This window comes from Cryptomeria japonica, chromosome 5, assembly GCF_030272615.1.
Source record: "Cryptomeria japonica chromosome 5, Sugi_1.0, whole genome shotgun sequence".
NCBI lineage: Eukaryota > Viridiplantae > Streptophyta > Pinopsida > Cupressales > Cupressaceae > Cryptomeria > Cryptomeria japonica.
In genome coordinates, this window is record NC_081409.1 from 802,188,962 (window position 1) to 802,213,888 (window position 24,927).

A 24,927-nucleotide genomic window follows, 5' to 3' on the forward strand; every position below is an offset into this window, starting at 1 on the left:
TTTTTAAAACTTCTTCACTAGTTTTTTGGTATGTGCAAATGTAATAATTTAGCAAGAAATTCGACATATCAAACTAATATATTTCTATGTATGTAATTTTAACAAAGCATTGATGAACTTGATACATGGTAAGCTCTGATTTATTTGTTATAGTTATATCAAATAAGATAGCTGAGAGTTCAATTTATGTAGTCTAAATTGTTTTAATTTCACATAATTATCTTTGGAGGTGAGTCAACCTGATCTTCTATTATGTGTTTATATTCTCAAATGATATCATACTCTACTTTACATGGATGGATTTAACATGATTTATCAAATATGAAAATATATTAGATCAACATAGAATACAAAAAGATGTGTGCTATATAGAAACATAATAGACTAAGTCTATGATAACAAAAATGAGTTTTGAAAAAATAGATATAAATACCACAAACTTACCAAAATTTATTGAAAAACCTCTAAAAAATATTAAAATACTTATAAAATATACAAGTCATCTCTCTCCCTCCCTCCCCCCTCCTATTTACTTTAGATTTACACAAATCCTCCTTTCTCTCCCCCTCTCTCTCCCTTCCATTTACATTAGATTTACACAAATCCTCCTTCAGATGAAGGGCTAAGTAGTTTTCCAAATTTTAAAAACTAGATTTTTAAATGTATGCGTAGGGGTACTCTCAATATCTTAAAGTCCTCATGGAAGAATAATTACAATATATGACCTTGGTGCTATAATCTGATGTGTGGACCAATTAGACATAAAATAATTAGTCACATTCTTTGTAGATGCCCGCTCCTTATCTATTTTGTATATACGTGGTGATACTAGCAATTGCAAGTGAATGTATAGAAGGAAAGAGACACGATCACATAATATATTAATTCATCCACGTTACAAACCATTACAAATTCCTTATATAGCAAATTAAAAGTTTGCTTCCTATCAATAAGTACTGTCAAGCCAGTGTTGTTCTAGCAATGACCTCATGAACAAACCAATCAATACTCTTATCAGAAGATCCACCTTTCACCATCGCTTTCTTTGCTAATGTCTTCCATTGCAAAGCATTCTTCCTCAAGTCCAAACCACTTTCACCTTCCATAATTGTCCTAATAGATTTCTCCATCTCATCCCTCCCAACTGGCCCATGTCTTATTTTATTCAATCTGAATTATCAATCAAGAGAAAGTTAATCATTGTGTATATGAATTAGCAATCAAGAGAAAGTTAATCATTGTGTATATGAAAGTCCTTTTATGAATTAGCAAATTACTAAAAGAAAATTAGGCACACTATCACAAAATGGTGAATGGAAAGTTCTATAAATTGTATATCTTTCAATTAAGATTATTATAATAATTTTTTAAATATTCTTAGTTTTCAAATAGATAATTTAGAAAAATGAAAGATTTTCAACAAAATATATATCTTATTTTTTCATAAAGATTAAAGTTTCAATGTTAAAGATTCAATAACATAGAAAAATGAAAGATTCTTCACTACTATATAGAACTTATTTTCTCATAAAGATAAAAGCTTCAATGTTAAGATTCATAAGATTAGAATTTTTGTTAATTTTAAATTTGACAAGGCAACCTTTACAATGATTGATATAATTTGCTAGGAACTACTAGATTAGAATTTTTGTTAATTCCATAAAAAAAAATTTAGAAGGTAACCTTTAGGAATGATCATATAGTTTGCTAGGAACTATTTAATTGGATTATTATTAGTGTTATAATGAGCATATGAGTGAGAGTGAGAGAGAGAGAGAGAGACTGTTTCAAATGTGGATTTTAATTTATCATTGAAATTAGTGATTAAGAATATCTCAAAATATTTTTTATCATCATTTTTAGTAATAATAATTTTGTATTTAGAAATTTGAGATATAAAAATCTAAATTGCTAATATTTAGATTTTTATATCATTGAAATATATATTTTTGTGGATTTTAATTTATCATTGAAATTAGTGATTAACAATATCTCAAAATAATTTTTATCATCATTTTTAGTAATAATAATTTTGTATTTTAGAAATTTGAGATATAAAAATCTAAATTGCTAATATTTATTTCAAAAGAAAACAATAATAGACCAAACAACCCAAGACTTTCTCTTATTTCAAAAGCTTAATTCATGAATCTAAAATTAGATTATTGTAAAGTGGAAGTTGACCACTTGATAAAATGCATCAATACTTATAGAAGAGGATTTTTTTAAAAAAATTCTTAAACCCTTTAATCCCATTTGAATTCTATATACTTAAATAAATATGAGACACTAAAAATATGTTGATAACTAAAAAAACCATCATAACAAAAAAAAAACAAAAAAAAAGATTATAAAGAAAAAAAATTATAAATAAAAAATATATTATAAATCACAAATTGTATTCTAAAAATTAAACTGCAACACACATATAATTATATATCTAGAAACTATTTTATTAAAAAATCTATTTTCTTAACTTAAATGAGTTTTCAAGCTAAAAAAACAAAACCGTTTTATAAATTATGAGTATTCGAAAAGAAAACCAAAAAAAACCTAAATATTAAAAAAAAATAACAAAGATAGTCTGTAAATATCTGGATTAAGAATAGCTTACCCCTTACTGCGTAAAAATGATAATAGATAGAGTAAACTGCACATGACTGCGTGGAGAAAAATGCTGAAGGAATATTAAACCTGTTAGCAATATCAGGAACCCACTCGAGAAAAGAGTCATAAACAATACAAGAGACTGTATTGCCTTCAGAATTGAGCCTCTCTATCACCTGTTTAAATGTAAGACCTCCGACCTTTCTCAACAAATCAAATATCATGTCTACGTCTTTCATCACTTCAGAATCAGGAGAAAACCCGTCTGAAATTGTTTCAATTCTTATATCTTGCAAAACGGTGGTCACATGAGCAGTAACTCCATCCTGAGCTTTTATCATTTGCTCTCTGATTCTCTCTGTGGTGATGAAGGTCACATGGAGGTTTCTGGAGACAAGCCTCTTGGCAAACTCCATTAATGGATTAATATGACCCTGGGATGGGTAAGGGAACACTACTACATGAGGCCGCTTAATTCCTGGCTGCTGATCCAGTGACCCCATCTTTTAATCCAACTCAGGCTTCACTGTTTCATAATGGCACAGAAGTATTGTATTTATAATTAAATGCAAGGAAATCATACACCGGTTGTATTGTTTTTTTTAATTGAAACAAAGCAAAAAAAAATACGTTTTTGTTTTGAGACAAAATGACAAGTAATATGATGGAAGTGCTTACGTAAACGATGAAACCTATCAGAACAGCGCATTGCCTTTCTTCTTGCTATGAATGGTGTTACAAAATAGATCACTGTGTGAGGATGTTACATACAAGGAAAAGTAATTTCACAATTGTAAGTTTCTCAATAGGATAGAATATATCATCAACATCCATTCTCACCAACATCGATTCGCATATGCAAGGAATCGACCCTTTTCACTAACCATGGCCTATACTTTACAAACGAGTATTTATAATTGACTTCTTCATAGTCCTAAACCCATAATAAGAATGAAGAGGAAAAAATTAAATGCATCTAAAAATAGGTTGGGTATGTAGGTTACATTCTAAATCAAGCGACTTTTCTAAGTGCAGGGTATGATTTATTTTTTTTCAAACAGTGATTTGAGTTGTTTGTAATTAAATTTTAATAATTATCTTTAAAATTTCAATGATAAGCTTATAGTCATTCTTATCATTTTCTTAACTCATTTTAACACTTTATTTCCAAAAAGAGGAGACTATCAACCTTATCATAATCTATCTAGATTTATAAGATGTAAACATCTGCTCATCTAATTAAAACCATAATCCACCTATAGCATTTTAATATCTAGGAGCATCACTCTAAGTTAAAATAGTCATTCTACTTAACATCAAAAGATTTACTCAAGCCATAGTAAAAGAAAGCTTCATGAAATCTATCTAGAGCATTGTTTACATATTCATAATTCAATATCATTTACTAAGAGATTATAAATTCAAATCACCATCAAAATGACCATTACGAGTGATCAAGATATTCACATGGTGTACTTTCATAAATTGTATACCTTAATAATTTTCCACTTCATTTGGCACCTAATTTAGTGTGCTTTCCTCTATATCATTTTAAGCATATTTGTGTCCCATTCTACTCTAAATCTTCCTTATTAATACCATAACTTAATCATCATCAAGTGCCAAAATTAGGCCCAAATTCCATATAACAACCCTCAAAACTTGTGTTTCCCTTTTGGAGAGGAATTTTGGGAGGGCTAGGGCATGTAGCTCCTTAGTACTACCAAAATGTCCCCAGATTACCATCATTGCAATTGTTGGCCTTCACAGTTTGAAATTTGATCTTGATCTTTGTGCTTGACCATTTTATGTCACCTTTTTTAATCAAAAAATAACCTTGTAATACCTATATAGGGAGCATTGTCTATCCATAAAGATAGAGTTTCTAAGAGCAGTCATTTTCTAATTTTATTCCTTCTCACCTTCTCCAATTTTGGACACCTTCAAAATAAGGCACCAAACACCTAGGTTTGATAGTTTTAGCTATAGATTTGAAATCTAGGTTCCTCTCTCTATATATACTTTTCATATTTGTAAAATTTCTTTGCCATTTCTATTTTATACTTTCTATATTATGTTAACCTTGTTCAATTTAGCATTAGGTAGCCTAGTTCATTCACACACACACAATCAATTCTGGTCACCTTAAAAATGTGAGTCTCATGACAATATGGCTCATACTTGTGGATAGAAAGCCAAGCCCTCTAACACTTCTAATATTATATGGGAAATGGAATTGATCCTAGGTTAAATAGCATCTTAGTCTAGGATCACTTTTCCTATATTCCACATAGCATTGTGATACGCATCTCTGTAGTATAGTCCTAATCACAACTATGCCATATGAAAAGTCCAATTGTTCACTATTGAGAGCTTCCCATTGCATAATGGTAATGATGTTTAATGTAGAAGATAATGTATCACAACCAAGTATTTTCTTTCACAAAGCTCCAATCAGATCATAATCTAGAACCTTTGACAACAAGATAGTTCACATCATTAAAAATATGAAGACATCTATTTTCTTATTGTGTGGCCTTAATTAGACCTTAACAATTCATCTTAATAACTCTTTAATACTCAACCTATTAGTTCTCAATGATAGCTATAGGATATAAAATATAAATATATAACACCATAATATCTAAATAGTTATAATAAATAAAAAAATCCTCAAAAGGATAGATAACTCAATATAGTCATTTTCATTGTGTGTATCTCAATTGCAAACACATAACATCATCCAAACTCCATAAATCTTCTCTTAAGTTCTCCATTCATCATGCATGTACACAAGAATGACACTACACCTTAATGATGCAAACATGCATCAAGTAATAAAGGTGATATATGAATGAACATAAAATAAAATGGGAAACCAAATTAGAACATAGAGTAAAATTAATAGATCTTAAAATCAATGCAACCTAGAACCACTTTAAAAATATAAACCATAAATTCATTTGATTCAAATAAATACTTACAAGAATAAAATCTCATTAATAATTTATAGGGTAAAAAATAACACAAATAAAGAACTAGAACTAATTATCAACCCTATTACGATGCTCAAAATTATGCATGTGAATCTAAAATTTTCTCTATATAGATAACCCTAGAAAGAATAAAAATCTATAAAATAATCTTCTATAGATCCATAAAATCCACATATTTAAAGAAAAGGTACAAAATCAGCCATGCAAATTTGAATTTATTGACACTTCCAAATTGAGATTCACATTTTAAATATTGCAATACCAAAAAAAAATTTATGCATATTTATTAGACCTTATTTTTTATTCACTCACTCACTTTACCTTGTACACCTTGTTTGACAAATTTTCTTTCCCTAACTTGGATCATTTTCTCTAAATTTTACTTGATTTATTTTGCATATTCTTTGCTACTCACACAAACCATCTTTTTATCGTTAACACATAATTTTTTCTATTTTTATGTGTTTCATACTTTATGATTGTTATGCATCCTAATGATCACATTTTACCATGCTAATTTTCCAGTAACTTTAAGACAATGTACTTATGATTGCGTCTTCGATGATGCCCATATTACTCTTTGGTTATTTGATGTTTATGCTAATGACCTTTTACCATACTTAGATCACTTATTTTTCTATCTTTCTTTTTATGAGCCTTATCATCATGTATAGATTATTATTATGCGATTATTATTATTACTTCATCTTATGTGGTAATATTGTGTGTTCATTACCATGTATTCCTATTAAATTGAATGTAGAGCCAGGGGGTGAACCATGTTGTTCCCCATGATTATTTTGTACCATAATCATCATATTATGATTTGAGATCTATCCTTTTAGATTATAGGCATCTTTCTTCTTCCATATTTTATCATACTATCCTTTCCTTAGTATAACAATCTCATTCCATTAATTGGATCTACAACTTTACACAAATTCTAATGCCCCTTTTATGTCTAAATATTTACTTCTTGTATTTTCTATTGAGTTCTCATTTACTTTAAAATACATGTTTGTTTAGGATTTATGTACTCATCTCACTACCATTTAGATTTGGGCCAATTTTGAGAGAATATATTCATAAAATTACATAATGATATATGGCATGATATTTTACTAGGTTTGCCTCCTTCCATGATCTCTATCTATCATCATGTATTCTCACTTACATGCATTTTCATACATTTGAACATATTTGAATTCTATTTGAATTATCTCCCACATATTTGCATAATTTATTAGCCTTTGTTATCATGAAAGATGGATTTGTATAACTCACTACTCATAAAATATAAACAATAACTCTCAAAAACCATATAATTAAAGTCAAATATAAATATCATAACTTAAAATACTCTTATAAAAAATCAACTGATCTACCTATCATTCCAAGTTTCAAAACTACCTCCTACCTATCATTCCAACTCTCATTTATTTAATCTAAGCCTAATTTTTTACTTTATCTCTGAAACTTTATTTATTATTTGGAGCATTTGATGTTCCAAACCAAAACGACGTGCTCGCTGTTTGCTTTTGGACTACTTTGAGTGCTTTTGCAACTTCTGTCAAATTCTTATAGATATCTATCAGTTATTGAAGAACTTGTCTATTTTTTTATTATAATTAACGAATAGAGCAATCATTTCCACGTCTTACGATACCACACAGAGAGGTTCTGGACGTCCATCAGCATCAAATGAATCAGTGGCTTTCCGCATGCGCTTTCGCCATCTAATTTATCATTTTACAGCACAACAAATACAATGCAGCCGACAATAATATTTAAAAACTTCGAAACTCTCACAACAATCAAACATATAGAGTTGGCACGTTATAAAAACAATGTTATGGACATATTCAAATATTTAAGACTGTTTTCCTATTATATCACCTTTTAAAATGTATATAGACACATCTTTTTTAGAGATCTTTCTTCGAGAGTTTTTACAAACTATGTTTCATATTGATAACACCACAAGGTGCCACGTGTTTACATAGGCCATTAAAATTATGTAGAGATTTAAATATTAAAGGTAATAATGTTTATGGGAAATTAATGTTTTTTCTTTTAATTAATTTTAAAATATATTTCATTATTCATTTATATTTTTTCATGTTTAGTCATGCTTATGGAAACACTTAGATGAATTATAGAATAACATCAATATGAAAGTAATATCTTAATTTTCACAATTAAACCTTTCAAATCTATCATCATTTCTACAATCCTCAAATTCCTTTTTTTTGGCGAAAAAATTACTTCTTGATCAATTTATTATCATTTTTTAAGCAACAAGGATATTGAAAAACTCCTTCACCAAAACTTGAGGAAACCATAATAAAATTGAAAACTGGGCTTCTAATTACATCACCCTTTGTAGAGGGGAGTGATTCCAAAGAAGCGGATGTTTATGAACATCTATAGAAAGGAACAAATTGCATGAATTGGCTCAAGACAAAGGGGGTGTAATGCCTACCAAAATACCCTAGAGAAAATAACTAACCTAACTAACAAATAGAGGTAATTTTTTTCAAAACATTCACTAATACCACCCATAGTGCTACAAGTACTCACATGTATTAGTCATAACATTACATGAATGCATAAACATCTTAAACATAATCATATTCTTAACAACATAATATGCAAGTGCACCTAAAATTGTCCAATTTAATTAAATAAATATTTTTATTTATTTAATTACTTTAGCCTAATTCTTCTATTAATTAAATAAATCTTTATTTATTTAATTAATTCATTTATCCTCTTCTAGCCTTATTTCTCATTTAAATAAACATATTTATTTATTTAAATTATCATTTTCTTAAATTAAATAAATATCTTATTTATTTAATTGATCCCACTTCTTCTATTAATTAAATAAATCTTTATTTATTTAATTAATTCATTAACCTTTTCTGTCCATGGCACATGTCATTTATCTCTTAATTCATACACTACCTACCCTTTCATTATTTTATTATTTCTTTTACCTACCCTCTAATCATAGCCGACCTCTTTTACACCTCTCAATCTTATCCCTCCATTTCATATAGTGTCTTCTATATAAGGAGATGCTTCCTTCATTACCAGACCTAGACTAGCTCACTATACATTCAGCCCCAACTACATTTTCAAACTTGCATATGCAATCAAGCCTACTTGCAACCACATTTCCGTTCTTTGTTGAGCTCTTATACACATATAAAATCTGAGAGCAAATATATCAAGCAAGATCAATGGAGATAGGAAGAATGGAGATCCAAAACCCTATTGGACATGTGATGATATAATCTTTGTGATTTCATTTGATTTGCATTGTCTTAGGTAATCTTCATATGTTATGGTGGATCTTTGTTGTTGTTAGGCTAGGGTTTTGTGGTTGAATTCATTTAGTCTTTCAATATCGTTGTATCCATTTTCACCATATACATTTTGGCATGCCCGGTGGGACCCTTGTCCCTTTACATTTAACATCTTTTGTTGCAGAATTTGTGTTTTGAAGTTGCAGATCTGATATTTCTGACAAAATTTTGATATTTTCGCGTCTGCCTACTTTCAGATCGCATTTTTGATTTTCAGTTGCATCTGTGACATCTGGAATCTCATTTGCATCTTTGACAATATTTTATTTTTTTGCAGATTCCTAAAACCGCGTTTGTGTTCTGAAACCACGTCTGTGAGGTCTACAGGCGCGTCTGCGTCCAGAAGCCGCATCTGTGTTTTGGAACCACATCTATGTCGCATATAAGCACGTCTATGAACTGGTATAGCATTTGTGTTTTAGACAGTCACATCTGTGTGCAATTGTTTTATTTTTTGGGGGGGTTTTGATTTCGTTTTTCATCATTTGGATTTTTTTAGATTTGGTTTATTTTGAGCTAACATCTTCAGATCTAGCTAATGAAATTGGTGCAGTTTGTCTTTAAAGCAAAATCATTTGTCGAAGACCCCTATTTCACAAAGTCTTTTGGATCTAAAATTTACCTAACTCGTGTGCTTGCAGGAAGGGGTGATCATTTGAAACAATCCAAACTACTAATAGATCTTTGTTGTAGGACCTTGGCAAGGGTTTTTGATCTTTATTATGTGCCTTATTTTCATAGACTAGCAAACACTTTAATTGGTGCACTAAAATTGAACCAATATCTTTTGTGTATTGAGCAATAGGCTCTTTTTGTTTAATCTTTAGAGGGCATATCTCCTCGTGTGGTCACTAGGACTACTAGTGAGGAGAAAATGACCCAAGTGGTAGAAAAAGGAAAGCCATCTTCTTCCAAACCACTATAAATAACTGTATTCATGGTGAAAACTATGGATAACATGTCTTGATTAGTTCATACCGACACTATGTCTCCCCATAAACCCATTTGATCAAATTTATTTGATCATTTGTATTATGTAACCCCTACCAACTGGGAGCCTTCTGTATTTACAAAGCTGAAAGTGCCGCATGTATGGCCACATGAGCGGATGCCCTTACTAGCACCTTTTTGTTTTAGAAGCGAAAATCCTTCTAGTTGTTGGGGTAGGAGGTCAGACCTCTCGTAGTGGCCCACACACATACGGTTCTTAGTAGGGATACAAAGTTCACCACGAGGAGTTTTTGTGGGGGCTGATGCTTGGCTAGCCCGAGAAGTGAGTGCCGAGGGTGGAGCCAGTGAGGTCAAGCATCTAAGTATCCGCTCTGAATAGCGTAGCCTCAAGGGAAACTCCATGTGGGATCAACAACTATTGTCCTGGCCAACCATAAGAATTGTGCTTGTCTTATTTTGAACAATCAAACATTCAAGACCAAATAGCAAAACATTGTGTCTTTTGTGTCTTCAAGTATATGCAAAACATTTTTTTACATCAAACAACAAACTTTTCTTGGAGTCAGTTTGAGTCTAAACACTTGCAAACATTGAGTCCTCATCAACATTGTGTCCTCTTGTCACAAAAAACAAGTCAAACGTTCAGATTTGATCACAACAAGCAACTTCACAGATTGAAAAAATTACACAAAATTTGTAGAAGCACGTTTGCATCTGACAGAATAGCGTCTGTGTCATATAACCGCGTCTGTGAAGGGCAAAAATGCATCTATGTCTTTTTTTGAGCAATTTTGCATTTCCAACATCTCAGAAATACGTCTGTGTATGACAGAATAGCGTCTATGTCATTTAAGTGCATCTATGAAGTATACAGGCACGTCTGTGTTCAGGATTGAAAACTTTCATAATTCAGCAAACAAGAACAGTCAGTTTCGGACTTATTGAGCTTCCTTGGTTATCTCTCTGGGTTTTCATCTAGCATTCAACCTGTCTTTGGGTCTTGCAAAGTACATCATTGCTTTACACCTTACATTACATTCACATTTGTCTAAAATTGAGTCAAAAGGTCACTTGCTTGTCCTCATCATACTTTGTCAACACACTACATACAACAACATTTTGCTAAGTGGTCCCTCATCAAGGTCTATCACCTTTGGGTCTCATTTGGTATTACTTAGAGTCAAGGTCAACTTACCTCATCAAGGGAAACTATCATCTCTTTGGAAGCCACACCTACTCTACTACATACATACTTGGTCTTACACTTTGGACATTGCAAGTACACTTTAGATTCATTTACATTCCATCCAACTCTTGGTCTTCCATACTCTTTCCATTTTCATCTAGTCTCACACATCTTGGTCAATACCTAGTTCATGGTTGAAACCCATTCCCAAAAATCTAGGAGAGAAACTAAAGAGGCTCAAGAGTCCACAAACATGAGTGTCTATGAGTATGACAATGATGTCTTTTTGAATTTTGATCATAACACATTACCTGACATGGAGGCTTATAGAAACATTCTGAATGTTGAGAACATGGACACTATAAACAACAATGACACACACAATGACGATATGGACAACTTTATCGTACATTCAGTAAAAGTGGAAGACTCCATTATGGATCCTCATTTCAATCGATTGGTTGAGGAAATAATGAGGAGGGATAGACAATATTTATTACAAATGATGGCACAAAGTGGAGCCAAGATACCTCATGATTTTGACATGCCTCAAGTAATGGAAAATCGACCTTTGCAACAAACTCACCTCAACATGGATCAAAGAAGGCCTAATAGTGGAGGCAGTAGAGGACCACATCTTGTGCCTAAATCACCATCATCTTTGTTTCAAAAACCAGAGGTCCCATACACACATGGTCAAGCATATGATACTCACCTTCGTAGACCATTATGGAAGTCTTATGCAGAAATATATGCTCAATCACATACCAATGCTAAGGATCAACCACCAAAGCAATTGGATATTCAAAGGCATGCTCAAAATTTGGACACAAGGAAACCCCGCATCAAATTTGGGGGCAACACACTAGAACAAAATCATGACATTCCTATATAGTATGGTATACATGGACAAAGCAGATATTCCATTCCTCAACATGACTCTATACCAAGTGGTCCATATACGCAACATCATTATAGACCTCCTCCTTATGAACATGTGTATGATCAATATCATCCATAAATGCAACATGCTCCTCCTCCAATTGGTGCCTCAAGCATGGGGTATGGTCCAAGAAGTTGATCTCCACCTAAGAGCAATTTGGAACAACAAATCAAGGATTTACAAAAGAAAATGGAGGACATAAATACATCAAAGCCAACTTGCACAATGAGAGACATATTTCCTTATCCATTTCACAAGAGCATTCCAATGCCTCCTTTTCCTACACACTTTGTGACACCTAAGTTTGATAAGTATAGAGGAAAAGGAGATCCTAAGGCACATATAAGATAATTTTTTATAGCTTGCATTAAGGTAGCAGCAGAAGAGATATATTTGATGAGATTATTCCCACAAAGCTTAGGAGATCAAGCTATGGAATGGTTCTCTCAACTTCCACCTGGTATTAAGTCATGGGGTGACTTAGCAGAGGCATTTATCCAACAATTCTCATACAACATAGAGATAGACATATCAGTCACTACTTTGTGCAATGCCAAACAAAGGGATGGAGAATCTTTTTCATCATTTTTACAAAGATGGAGAAATCTAGCCAACAGATGCTCTTGTGAAATTCCACAAAAACAAATGGTAGAGATTTTCACCCAAAATGTTAACAAAGACATTGGTTATGACTTGAGAAAAGCTTGTTTGTCCACCTTCAAGGACGTCATTGAAAAAGGATTAACGACAGAGAAAGTCCTAATTGAACAAGGAGTCATTAAGATATTCAAAGAAAACAAAGATGACTTTAAAGGAAAAGATAAGCCAAAATTTTGGAACAAAAACAAGAACACAATCAATGATAGTGTTGTTGATGCCAATACAATATGACCAAAAATCATTTTTTCTAGATCAAGCTCTACAAACAATCAAGTGAATACTCAAACAACTTCAAGGTCACGAAGGAAGTACACTCCATTAGGAGAACCACTTGAGTCAGTTTTCAAGAAACTAGTGGCAAACAAAGTAATCACTATTCCATATTTCCCTCCATATGAACCAAAGGTTAAACCAAATTGGTGGAATGATGATGAATATTGTGAATTTCATAAGAGAAAGGGTCACAAGATAGGAAATTTCCATCGACTGAAGAACATCATACAAGATCTCATTGATAGAGTTGACATTGAAATTGAAGGACATTCATCCAACCAAGAACATGAGATGTTTAAGGAACCATTCGTGGCTCAATCTTTGATAGAGTTAGAAAGGTCAAAGTTCATAAGTTTCTTCATAGAATGACAAATCAATTTTGCATGGTTCAACACTGATATGCCTGGATTGGATACGGATTTGGTAATGCATCATTTAATGGTTAAACCAGGGGCAAAACCAGTGAAACAGAAATTAAGAAAGATGCATCCACAAGTGGCATTATTAGTCAAAGTGGATCTAGAAAAATTATTGGATGTCGAATTCATATGCCCAATTGATTATCCTGAATGGATCTCTAACTTAGTGCCTATCAGTAAACCAGATCGTAGCATCAGAATATATACAGATTTTAGAGACATCAACAAATCTTGTCCTAAGGATGATTTTCGATTACCAAATATTGACTTGATCATCGATCTCACAGCAGGTCATGTATCTTTGATGGATGGATTCTCTGGTTACAATCAAATAAAAATTGCATCCAAGGATTAGCACAAACCGACATTCACTTATCCTTGGGGAACCTTCTGTTGGAATGTCATGCCCTTTGGGTTAAAAAATGCAGGCACTACATATCAAAGAGCCATGACTACTATCTTTCATGATCTCATGCACGTGACTGTGGAAGATTATGTTGATGACCTCTTGGGAAAATCAATAGACAAAGATACACATCTGGACATACTTTCAGTCATCTTTGATCGGTTGGAAAAATATAAAGTTAGATTAAACCCCAAGAAATGTGTCTTTGGAGTAACCTCGGGGAAACTCCTGGGATTCATTGTCTCAAAAAGAGGAATCAAAGCCGATCCAACAAAAGTCAAGGCCATCCTAGAGATGCAACCACCAAGAAATATCAGTTAACTTTGATCTTTGCAAGGGAGACTCCAGTCCATACGAAGATTCATAGCACAACTTGTAGATAAGTGTAATCCTTTTCAGCACTTGCTACATAAAAACATCAAATTCAAATGGGATGATAATTGTCAACAAGCTTTTTAGACACTCAAAGATTATCTCCTGAATCCACCAGTTTTGATGCCACCAGTCTCAGATCAACCCCTATTACTATACATATCAGCTACTTCAACAGCACTGGGGGCACTCTTAGCACAACAAGTTGCTGAGGGCAAAGAAAAGGTAGTATACTATATCAGTTGCACATTGGTGGGATATGAGCTAAACTACACACCAATTGAGCATGCATGTCTTGTTGTGGTCTTTGCTTTGTAGAAATTATGATATTACATGCTAACTCATAAGACTAAGTTGGTTGCAAGGATCGATCCATTGAAATACCTTCTCAATAAAGCAACGCTTACTGGGCGACTAGCCAAATGGGTGATGCTCCTAAGTGAATTCGACATCGAGTATGTGGACATTTAAAAAGCAATAAAAGGACAAGCTATTGCAGATCAGTTAGCAGATGCTCCCATGTTAGATGATGTTCCTCTAATTTTAGAATTTCCAGATGAATCCATTTTAACAATGTCACATGCAAAGCCTTGGCAACTATACTTTGATGGCTCATACACACAGCATGGGGCAGGCGCTGGCATCCTCTTCATAACTCCTCAAGGGGATTCTATACCAAAATCATATCAATTATCATTTCCCTGTACTAATAACATAGCGGAATATGAGGCATTAACAACTGGATTATGGATTGCAGTTCAGTGGAAGATCCAGGAACTTCATGTTTTTGGGGACTCTCAACTTGTAATTCATCAAGCAACTAATGACTACCAAACAAAGGATGAGAAATTAATGCCCTATAAAAGAATGGTGGATGACTTGAAACAACAATTCACGAAGATAGACTTTGAGCAGATACCAAGAGAGAAGAATCGAGCTGTGGATGTCATGGCTATAATTACTTCACTAATTCATCTACCACCAAATGAGACCCGCTATGAGTTCTTGGTGGATAACCTTTTGGTTCCCTCATATGAGATCACTCCTACTAAGATGATATGTGTTGTTGGTCCTAAGTCCCAGTTATATGGTTCCATTTTCGCATACCTTCGTGACAATACCCTACCTCCTGATCTATCCAATAAACAACGTTGCACTTTCATTCGCCAATCTTTTCGATACGTCATTTTAGCTGATATCCTATACCATCAAGGTCTAGATGACACTCTTCTTAGATGTTTAGAAAGAGACGAAGTTCAGCTTGCGTTATGTGAAGTACATGAAGGCATATGTGGTCCACATTCTAGTGGTCCTACCTTAGCCAAGAAATTCATCAGGACTGGATATTACTAGCCCAACATGGAAAAAGACTCATATCAGTTTGTTAAGAAATGTAAGTAGTGTCAACTTCATAGAGACCTCATTCATGTGCCAGTGCAAGAACTTCAACCAGTTGCAACTTTTTGGCCCTTTTGTCAGTGGGGACTCAATCTCATAGGCAATATTCACCCTCCTTCTTCCAACGGTCATAAATTCATTATCACCACCACAGAGTATTTCACAAAATGGATCGAAGCCATGCCTCTCATGCAAGTCACTGGAAAACAAATTGCTACATTCATCCTTGACTATATCATTTGTCGATATGGTATTCCTATTTCTATAGTCACCGATAATGGGCGTCCCTTCAAAAATCACGATGTTAGGGAACTTTGTGACTGCTTCCATATTAACCATCATTTCTCCACACCTTATTACCCCCAAGATAACGGTCAAGCTAAGGTGTCTAATAAAACAATCTTTAAAATCTTGAAAAAGACAATCGACGATGCTGGCCGTAATTAGCATATCCAACTTAATCCTGTACTTTGGGCTTACCGCACAAGCATCCACACACCTATAGGAGCTACACCCTATTCACTTGTCTATGGCACTGAAGCTATCTTGCCTATTGAGGTCAAGTTACCCTCTTTACAAGTCTCTTTGCAAAACATTATCAGTGATGAAGACTACAGGGTCTCTCGCTTACAAGAACTTGAACTATTGGATGAACGAAGACAAACTACTTTTAATCATCTCAAGGCTTATCAACAACGAATGAGTTGCAGCTACAATCACAAAGTTAAGCCTCGCACATTTGAGGTAGGTGATTTGGTTCTCAGAGAAAACCCCAAAAATTAGCAAGACAGAGAGAAGAAGGGCAAGTTCGAACCAAACTGGCTTGGTCCTTACATCATCACAACAGCATATGGATATGGTGCATATCAGCTCTCAACCACAAAGAGTGAACCTTTGGAGGATCCTATCAACAACATGCATCTTCGCAGGTTTTACACATAGCTCTTCGGAGTACCCGAATTCAAAAATACAAAAAAATTCAAAAATTTCAAAATACAAAAAAAAAAAAAAATCAAAAATTTCAAAATACAAAAAAAATTTTTAAAAAAAAAAAATCGTTACTTGGTGAAAATCCAAAAAAGTAAAGAAAAACATTTCGTCCAATGGTGAAAACCAGTTCGGTGGCATCCTGGGCAAGTACCATTGTGAAAACCGGGTCATTGGCGCCATGTGTAAAGACATTGCACCTCCCTCCTTCAGGATTCCATTTCATCCTTTCACTTTGCACACACTCACAACCTATCCATTCATAATAAACTTACCCAATCCCATCATGGCTTGTTATTGATCTACCCAAGATTGGTTAGTCATTCATAATAAACATTTTTTTTCACTTGCTTCAATCCATAATAAATTAGCTCCTATCTATGGCTAAGGCAAATCCTACATCTAGTAATGGGTGTGGAATTGAGAGCATCACCTATTTTGAGGAGTACAATTTCTTCCAGTTTTCTTCAGTCTATCGGTGCATAATCCGCAATAAAGCAACATTTGCATCACATATCCACAATAAAGTTCCGTCTTCTCCACAATAAAGCATCAGTTTCATGGATTCAGTCAGTTTCACATGAGACACAATAGCAACAATGGGCTTCAACAAATCAAATCTTTCAACAGACTCAGACAACATTATGGTTTAGTGCTATCTATCCTTTTGTGAAAGTAAACATTGTAACCACAATCAACTAGACTTATACAAGTGACAAGAGACACTAAACTTGAGGACTACAGTGGATGTTGGTGTCAAGTCTTGATTTTCTTTTGATTTTATCTTTCTGGTGACATGTCTTTTAGCTTTTCTAGGATGTCTCTGACTAGAGATTCTATCTCCAAGATATCTTTGACTAGAAAGGTGAGGATGGGGTATCGTCACCTATTTTTATTTTGCTTTTTTGTTGTCTGTGGATTGTCTCTTAGTAATGCTATGACTTGTCCAAGGATATGAGGACACTGCAAGTCTAGTGTGAACTGGGGCATTCCTTGTTTGTGACTGTCTTATCACCATGCAAATAGGTACAATGACTTTCTAGGTCGAACATATGCCTCGACTATCATAACCTACTTGCCATAATAAAGCTCAATGATGATACGCACAAGAAGCTCTTTTCACTTTCATATCTTCTATTTTCCATCCCCATTTCTTGATTGACCTCCATCGTCCTTCTTGAGTCCGTGTAGCCTGCTATCACATGACTGAGTATAATGACATGCCAAAAATATTTGCATTTCATGTAGTTGCACCTACATCATCACATGTTAGCATTTCATACATACATATAGATATCACAATTGCATCACATCCTGCACACAACACATATTAGCACATCTTACATTTTTATTATGCAAACAGTCATTTGCATTATCATATCCATCTACATTTTATACATTCACATTCACATATGCATAACATATAAAACATAAAAGAACAAAAATATTGCATTGCATCATATACATATTTGCATCCATAACATAATCATCACATAGAAACATACATCATGAAACATCTCATCACATAGGTACACATGCATATAACTGCCGCAACAATGAATCATCTCATATATATATAATCATAAGTGTCATGATACAATGATGTTAAAATCATATGGCTACAATCACCCGAAGGTGTCTACATCATCATATAAAATGGTACAAAACTGATACATAGGGAGCCCTCTAAGGCTATGATGAACTCCCTCCCTTAGACTCAACTAACCTCGATGGAGTCTAAGCCCTGGAAGGACCCACCCCAAGATCATCTCTCCTGGCCCTTCTGTCCTCTGCAACCACCCCTTGTGTCACCCTATCCAGACAGAGGAACCCACTGATAACTCCTACCAACACTATTTGTAGTGCTAATCCTATCTGTGTCATGGTATCCCAAGCCACATGTCCAGCCCTCATCTCCAGTCCTGAATCCTGAAACACTCATCTTAGTGCATCCCTATATTCATCTTGATCATAGGGTACTAACTCCCCATCGATCAGTATTGTCAGTATCCTATAAACATCCTCCAAGGTGACTGTCATCTCACCCATCAGCAAATGGAACGTGCATGTCTCAGAGTGCCATCTCTCAGCAAGCGCAGTCAGCAACCCCATGTTCTCTCTAAACTCAAGCACATACAGAATAAATCGTAGACCCATAACCTCAATCACGACTCTGTCCTCAAATATCAGCTCTGGTTGTAACCTCTGAGTCGATGGGAATCTCTCCCATGACTCCAGCATAGGTAGGTACTCTTGTAGTTAAGCAAATCAATCATGTCAGTCATAATGGCATTCCCTGTTCATCACAAAATGTTGCTCTTTATCCTAGTGCTTATATTTATCATATGGTACTATTTATCCTAGTGACACTCATTGTTCATCACAAAGTGTTACTATTTATCCTAGTGGTACTCCTTGTTCATCACAAAGTGCCTCAATCTATCTTATCCTATGGCCTCTACTTGAGTGTATCCTCTTGAGTAGTTTCCTAATTGGCAACATATGTTCCATCACAAAATTGTCAATCCTAGCCCTATCTGCTATCCTAGTCTTCCTTAGAAGACCTTCTTGAGTGTATCCTCTCAGTAGCTTATCCAATCGACAATGTATGTTTATCACAGAACTGTTGATTCGACCTTGAAGACATAAACACACATTCATGATGCAGACACGCCTTGACATTTTTACCCCGCTTGACATTTTTCTTGACATTACCTAAACATGCATTTATTGCACTACCTAAGATGCATTAATGACAACATTTATTACAACAAAGTACAAGGAAGTTTTGTGGTACTTACTGGCTCTCCTGCATCTACTGGCCTCTGAAATCAGTGAACGCGATCGAATCTGTGAACCAATGTCATCGCTGCTGACTGCTGCTACTCTATCTCGCTCTGCACTCTGATCTCTTGGATGTGTGGATGACAATGAGGATGTTTTCTCCTCGTGGTCTATCTTATAGACTACCCTAGCCCTAGCCCTCGTTTCTCAAGTTAGCTTTCATTATCCCATGACTCTGTCGCTCTATCCTATCCGATCAGTCCATTCTAGCTTTTCTTTCTTATCGAGAGATTGTCTGCGATCTTTCCAAACATTTTCATCCAATCTCTCGAGGGGGCATATCATTCCCATCTTGGGGAAACTTTGTATCAGTTCATCTTATCTTCTTTGAAACAACGCGACAAGCTGCATTGTCTCAAAGAGGGGCAAAATGTAGACACCTAAAATTGTCCAGTCTAATTAAATAAATATTTTTATTTAAAAATTACTTTAGCCTAATTCTTCTATTAATTAAATAAATCTTTATTTATTTAATTCATTCATTTATCCTCTTCTAGACTTATTTCTCATTTAAATAAATACTTTTATTTATTTAAATTATCGTTTTCTTAAATTAAATAAATATCTTATTTATTTAATTGATCCCACTTCTTCTACTAATTAAATAAATCTTTATTTATTTAATTAATTCATTAACTTTTTCTACCCATGGCACATGTCATTCATCTCTTAATTCATACATTACCTACCCTTTCATTATTTTATTATTTCTTTTACCTACCCTCTAATCATAGCCAACCTCTTTTACACCTCTCAATCTTATCCCTCCATTTCATATAGTGTCTTCTGTATAAACAGATGCTTCCTTCATTATCAAACCTGGACTAACTCACTATACATTTAGCCCCGACTACGCTTTCAAACTTGCATATGCAATCAAGCCAACTTGCAACCACATTTCCATTCTTTGTTGAGATTTTGTGCACATATAAAATCTGAGAGCAAATATATCAAGCAAGATCAATGGAGATAGGAAGAATGGAGATCCAAAACGCTATTGGACATGTGATGGTATAATCTTTGTGATTTCATTTGATTTTCATTGTCTTAGGTAATCTTCATATGTTATGGTGGATCTTTGTTGTTGTTAGGCTAGGGTTTTGTGGTTGAATTCATTTAGTCTTTCAATATTGTTGTATCCATTTTCACCATATACAACAACAACTATCCATTTGGTACCTTGAAATGTCATTACTTAACTAACAATATTATGAGCACATAGATAATCGTGATACCATTAACATCCATCAATTACTTTCTTCCTAACAAGAGCATTATGAACTATCAATGTAGATCCTACATAACCCCATTAACTTTTGAATTCATTTTAAAGCACCAAAACAAATGTTCCTATTTCTCATTTCCAAACCATCTAACATGATATCATGTTTTCCATGCAAACATCATATAAAATTAACCTAGTTCTTTTCTTGTAAGTTAACCATATGTGCCTACAAGCCACTCATGCATATCCATACTCAAGAGGAAACCAATATTAGGGAATAACATCATTTCCATTAAGAACATCTACTATAATGCTAATATGTTCATTTAACATACACATAAGATAATCTAATAACATTACTCATTCATTCATTTGTTTCCTTCCAATCCCAAATTACATACATAACAAATATCCAATTACAATATAGGTGTTACAATGATTACAATAATCATAACCTACTACATTACATCATAATCACAACCTACTATAAGTCCTATCACATATGATTAAAAGATACAAAAACATGATACATATTTCCTAATGACATAAGATACATATTTACAATCTCAATTACATAGAATAAGCTCCAAGAATCCATCCACATGAAGAGAAGGTAATAATTCACATCCACACAAGCTAGCTTCCAATGAAGAACATCCCCATGGAAGAAGGCATCAAAACACCTGACCATGTGGAAGCAATAAGGAACCACCCCCCGTGCTAGGAGATGACACAAGGTTCCAACTAACACTCTAGCCGTAGGCTACACCTAATAGCCAAGGGACTCAACATGACATTCATAGGTGATAAACAACCAAATATAAATGAATCAAATAACATCAAAAGGCTAATCATAAATCAATAAACTCCCAAAGGCATACCAACAATCAAGGCTCAAGGATCAAGAATACCTATAGGGAAAGAGTGTCATCACATGATATCCTCAACATAGAAGGGGCCAAGCCACACCCCAATAGACACGTGGAACCATCTCAACCTTGGAGCCAATCAAGGGAGTTTGGTTTACCGCTCCAACTACCTTCCCAAACTCATCCTGAGTCAACACTCTAGGGCTATGAGGTGGGGCACCAAAAAAACTAATTTATTATCTTGATTAGGTGAATCCTAATTACCCAAACCCACTAATCAATTATTAAGGTTATCACTTTCAATTACAAAGGAAAACTCTTTATGTGGTTCCTAGGCAGGTCTAGAATCTAAGCATCCTTAGAAGGAACCTCTTAGCAGTATATTGCTCATGACCCCAATACACACATGGAAGAGCCCACTCCCCCTAACCATGGACCAAGACCTTAGGGTGAAACATAAATAAAATGACATCATAATAACATCATGAAGGGGCTCTCTATGAAAATTAATATCACAGCAACAATATCATAGATACACATCTGAAGCATAACAATGAGGTATAATGCCAACATGCCAAAACTAGAGCCTCCACCATGAAAAGTATAACAATAAGAAAGAGTAAGCCATACACCATCTTACTCAACAATATGAAAATATAATGCTCAATAGTGAGTCACATCCATCCCACTAGAGCTCATATACAATCAACCTCAACAAGAAGGCATTCTCCTTCTTGTTGGAGCTAATCAACATATATGCACAAACCTCAATGGAAAGGCACAACTATCTTGTCAAGGAACAAATCAACAAATTGATGATTTTGAACCCAAAATATCTCAGAGAAAACTCAAGACAATCACAAAATGCCTCTCGAATCAAAGAAGACTCGAAAAACCAACCACGAAGGGTCAAAACTATCAAAACACATACTGATACCAGTTTGGCGCTATTGTTCAAAACATTCCAAATTCCATTTTCTGATATTCGGTTTGACCATTCCAAGTTTTTTAGCAACACGAAGCATGTCAATACCCTTAACATTAATGCTCCACCACTATGAGATTTTGACTTTAATCTATGGATGTTGGATCCACATTCTCTCAAAATAAAAGGGAGGATTATCTTCCCCGACACACGTTCCACTTGAAATGGTGCTTTTGTTCATTCTTTTAGCGCTTTTGTAATAGAATATGAAAAACTAAAAAATGAGACCCAAACCGATCCATACTCACCCATATTTAGACACACACTTCACCATAGCATAAAAACAACCCAAAAAGCCCGAAAAACCAAAATAAAATAAGAATAAATCTCTAATAAGGCCAATATCCAACAATTTGATTATAATATAGGGCATCACATTGTACCGACTTAGACATAGACTCAACCCTTCTTTATTTAACTTAACCAAAAGGAAAAATAACACAAGAAGGTCCTAATACAAGGTATGCAATAAAAAATAAAGTGTCAAACAACCAATTCATTATTGCAATACATTCACAAGAAACTTCAAATCAACACAACAACAAACACAAATTCCCTTTTCCGACAACGCACACACACAGATTGATAAAAACATATATATAAATTATGCTTTTAAATAATCTTCCCAATTATTGATAATAGAATAATCATTCATTCTCAAATGTCCCTAAGCAATCTTTTAGCAAACATGATGAAAATAATTTTTTTCAAAAAAAAAATGCAAGAATGGAAAAAGATCTCCAACCTAGAAGTAAAGTGATGGTAATGCAATTGTAGAAGAGATAAAATATCAAAATATCAAGCTTTCCAACATCTAATCTAACCAAGACATTCCCACTCCAAGCCATTCAAAAATCCAAAGGGTGCAGAAAGATATCCAGAAGCTCCCCCACAATTGTTCAAAAAGCTAATAAATAAACTCTCATTCAAAACAATAGAAGAATCCCAGCTGATCAAAATATTTCATTAAACTATATTCTATACCAAACCCCTACCAAAAATCAAGGTAAGAATATAAAATAATATTTACTTACCCCAAAACCTAAACCAATAAAAAAATAGGGTAGGTATAAACATAATATTTAACTAGTCAACTAGTAACAAGAGAATGTAGTAATATAATAACCAATAACAATAACAATAAATCAAACCCCAATAAAATAAATCAAATGCGATATAAATAAATGCTCCAATTAAATATAAAACCACAAATAATATAAATAAATCAACAATTAAATAATAATATCCTCACAATCACAACTCCCAAGAGGCCCAATCATAACAAGGGGTAGGTACATAAATAATAACAAATAAATAATCAATAAATAAAATGACAAGGCAAATAAATAAATAAATGATCAAAACACTAAATAATTAGATAAATAATAAATAACCCAACATTAAATAAATAAATAAACAATAAAGAAAAATAAATATATAAATAAAAAATAAACAAATAAGCAAAATAGATAATAAATAAGTAATTGTATGGACAAGCATAAATACTCAACTAGTAATTAAACAATAAATAAATAAATAATAATCCAATAAATCAAAAGCTCAAATAATAAATATTCTACTAAACATTAGACCATAAAATATTAATAATATAAAATCATCAATTAAATACAAATTCATGAAATAAACATCATTAAATAATAATTAAATGTATGGATAGATAAAAATACTCCAGCCAATATGATTTAAACTCAATATTATAAATATCTCCCACATACATATAAAATATAATAAATAAATAAATAACCTTTCATGCATAATGATAAATGTCATATATTATGATCCACAAAATAACATTAATAAATAATAACCCTCAATAATTAAATTACACAATCATATCTAAATATTAATGCCATCCATTAATTTAATTTAATATTTAAAAAACTATATGAATCAATTAATTATTAATTAATAAATAATTGCAACTTCCATAAGGCAACCCGTCATAGGGTTGAACAACATACCATACGATGACTACAAGACGAATCGATCCATGACACTAAAATGACAACCCGATATCAACTTAAGCCTAGAGTATAAGAGCGAAACACATGCCATCCCCAACAACTTGCCATTGGGATAAAGACATGTTTAAACCTATGAGACCAGGTGGACTCGATGCCTGGTACCTGCAATTTTGCATCCACCACTAAATGCAATACAAGATATATACAACATATATACATCATAAATGATCAACATCATATCATGCTCACAACAACTGGTATGACACCGTCTCTAATCACGAAGACACTAGAAGACAATCACAAACATTGTAGCATCAACTCAATCATCATAATCATAGAGCAGGGTTAGCATAATCATAATGTCATCAAAATCCCATAAGCGATATGATCCATCATGAATAATGAACACGTATAAATCATCAAATATAGATCCATAATCATATCCAATAC

At 33.4% G+C, this 24,927-nt stretch overlaps 1 protein-coding gene across 1 annotated transcript; it reads right to left on the reverse strand.

The window, feature by feature from the left end:
- Positions 1–959: 959 nt before the first annotated feature.
- On the reverse strand, positions 960–3,110 carry LOC131075560 (UDP-glycosyltransferase 74G1-like). Its single transcript, XM_059221021.1, has 2 exons — positions 2,695–3,110; positions 960–1,170 (listed from the first exon to the last, which is right to left on the reverse strand). Exons 1-2 carry the CDS (start codon positions 3,108–3,110, stop codon positions 960–962), a joined length of 627 nt encoding a protein of 208 aa, XP_059077004.1.
- Between the last annotated feature and the right edge of the window lie 21,817 nt (positions 3,111–24,927).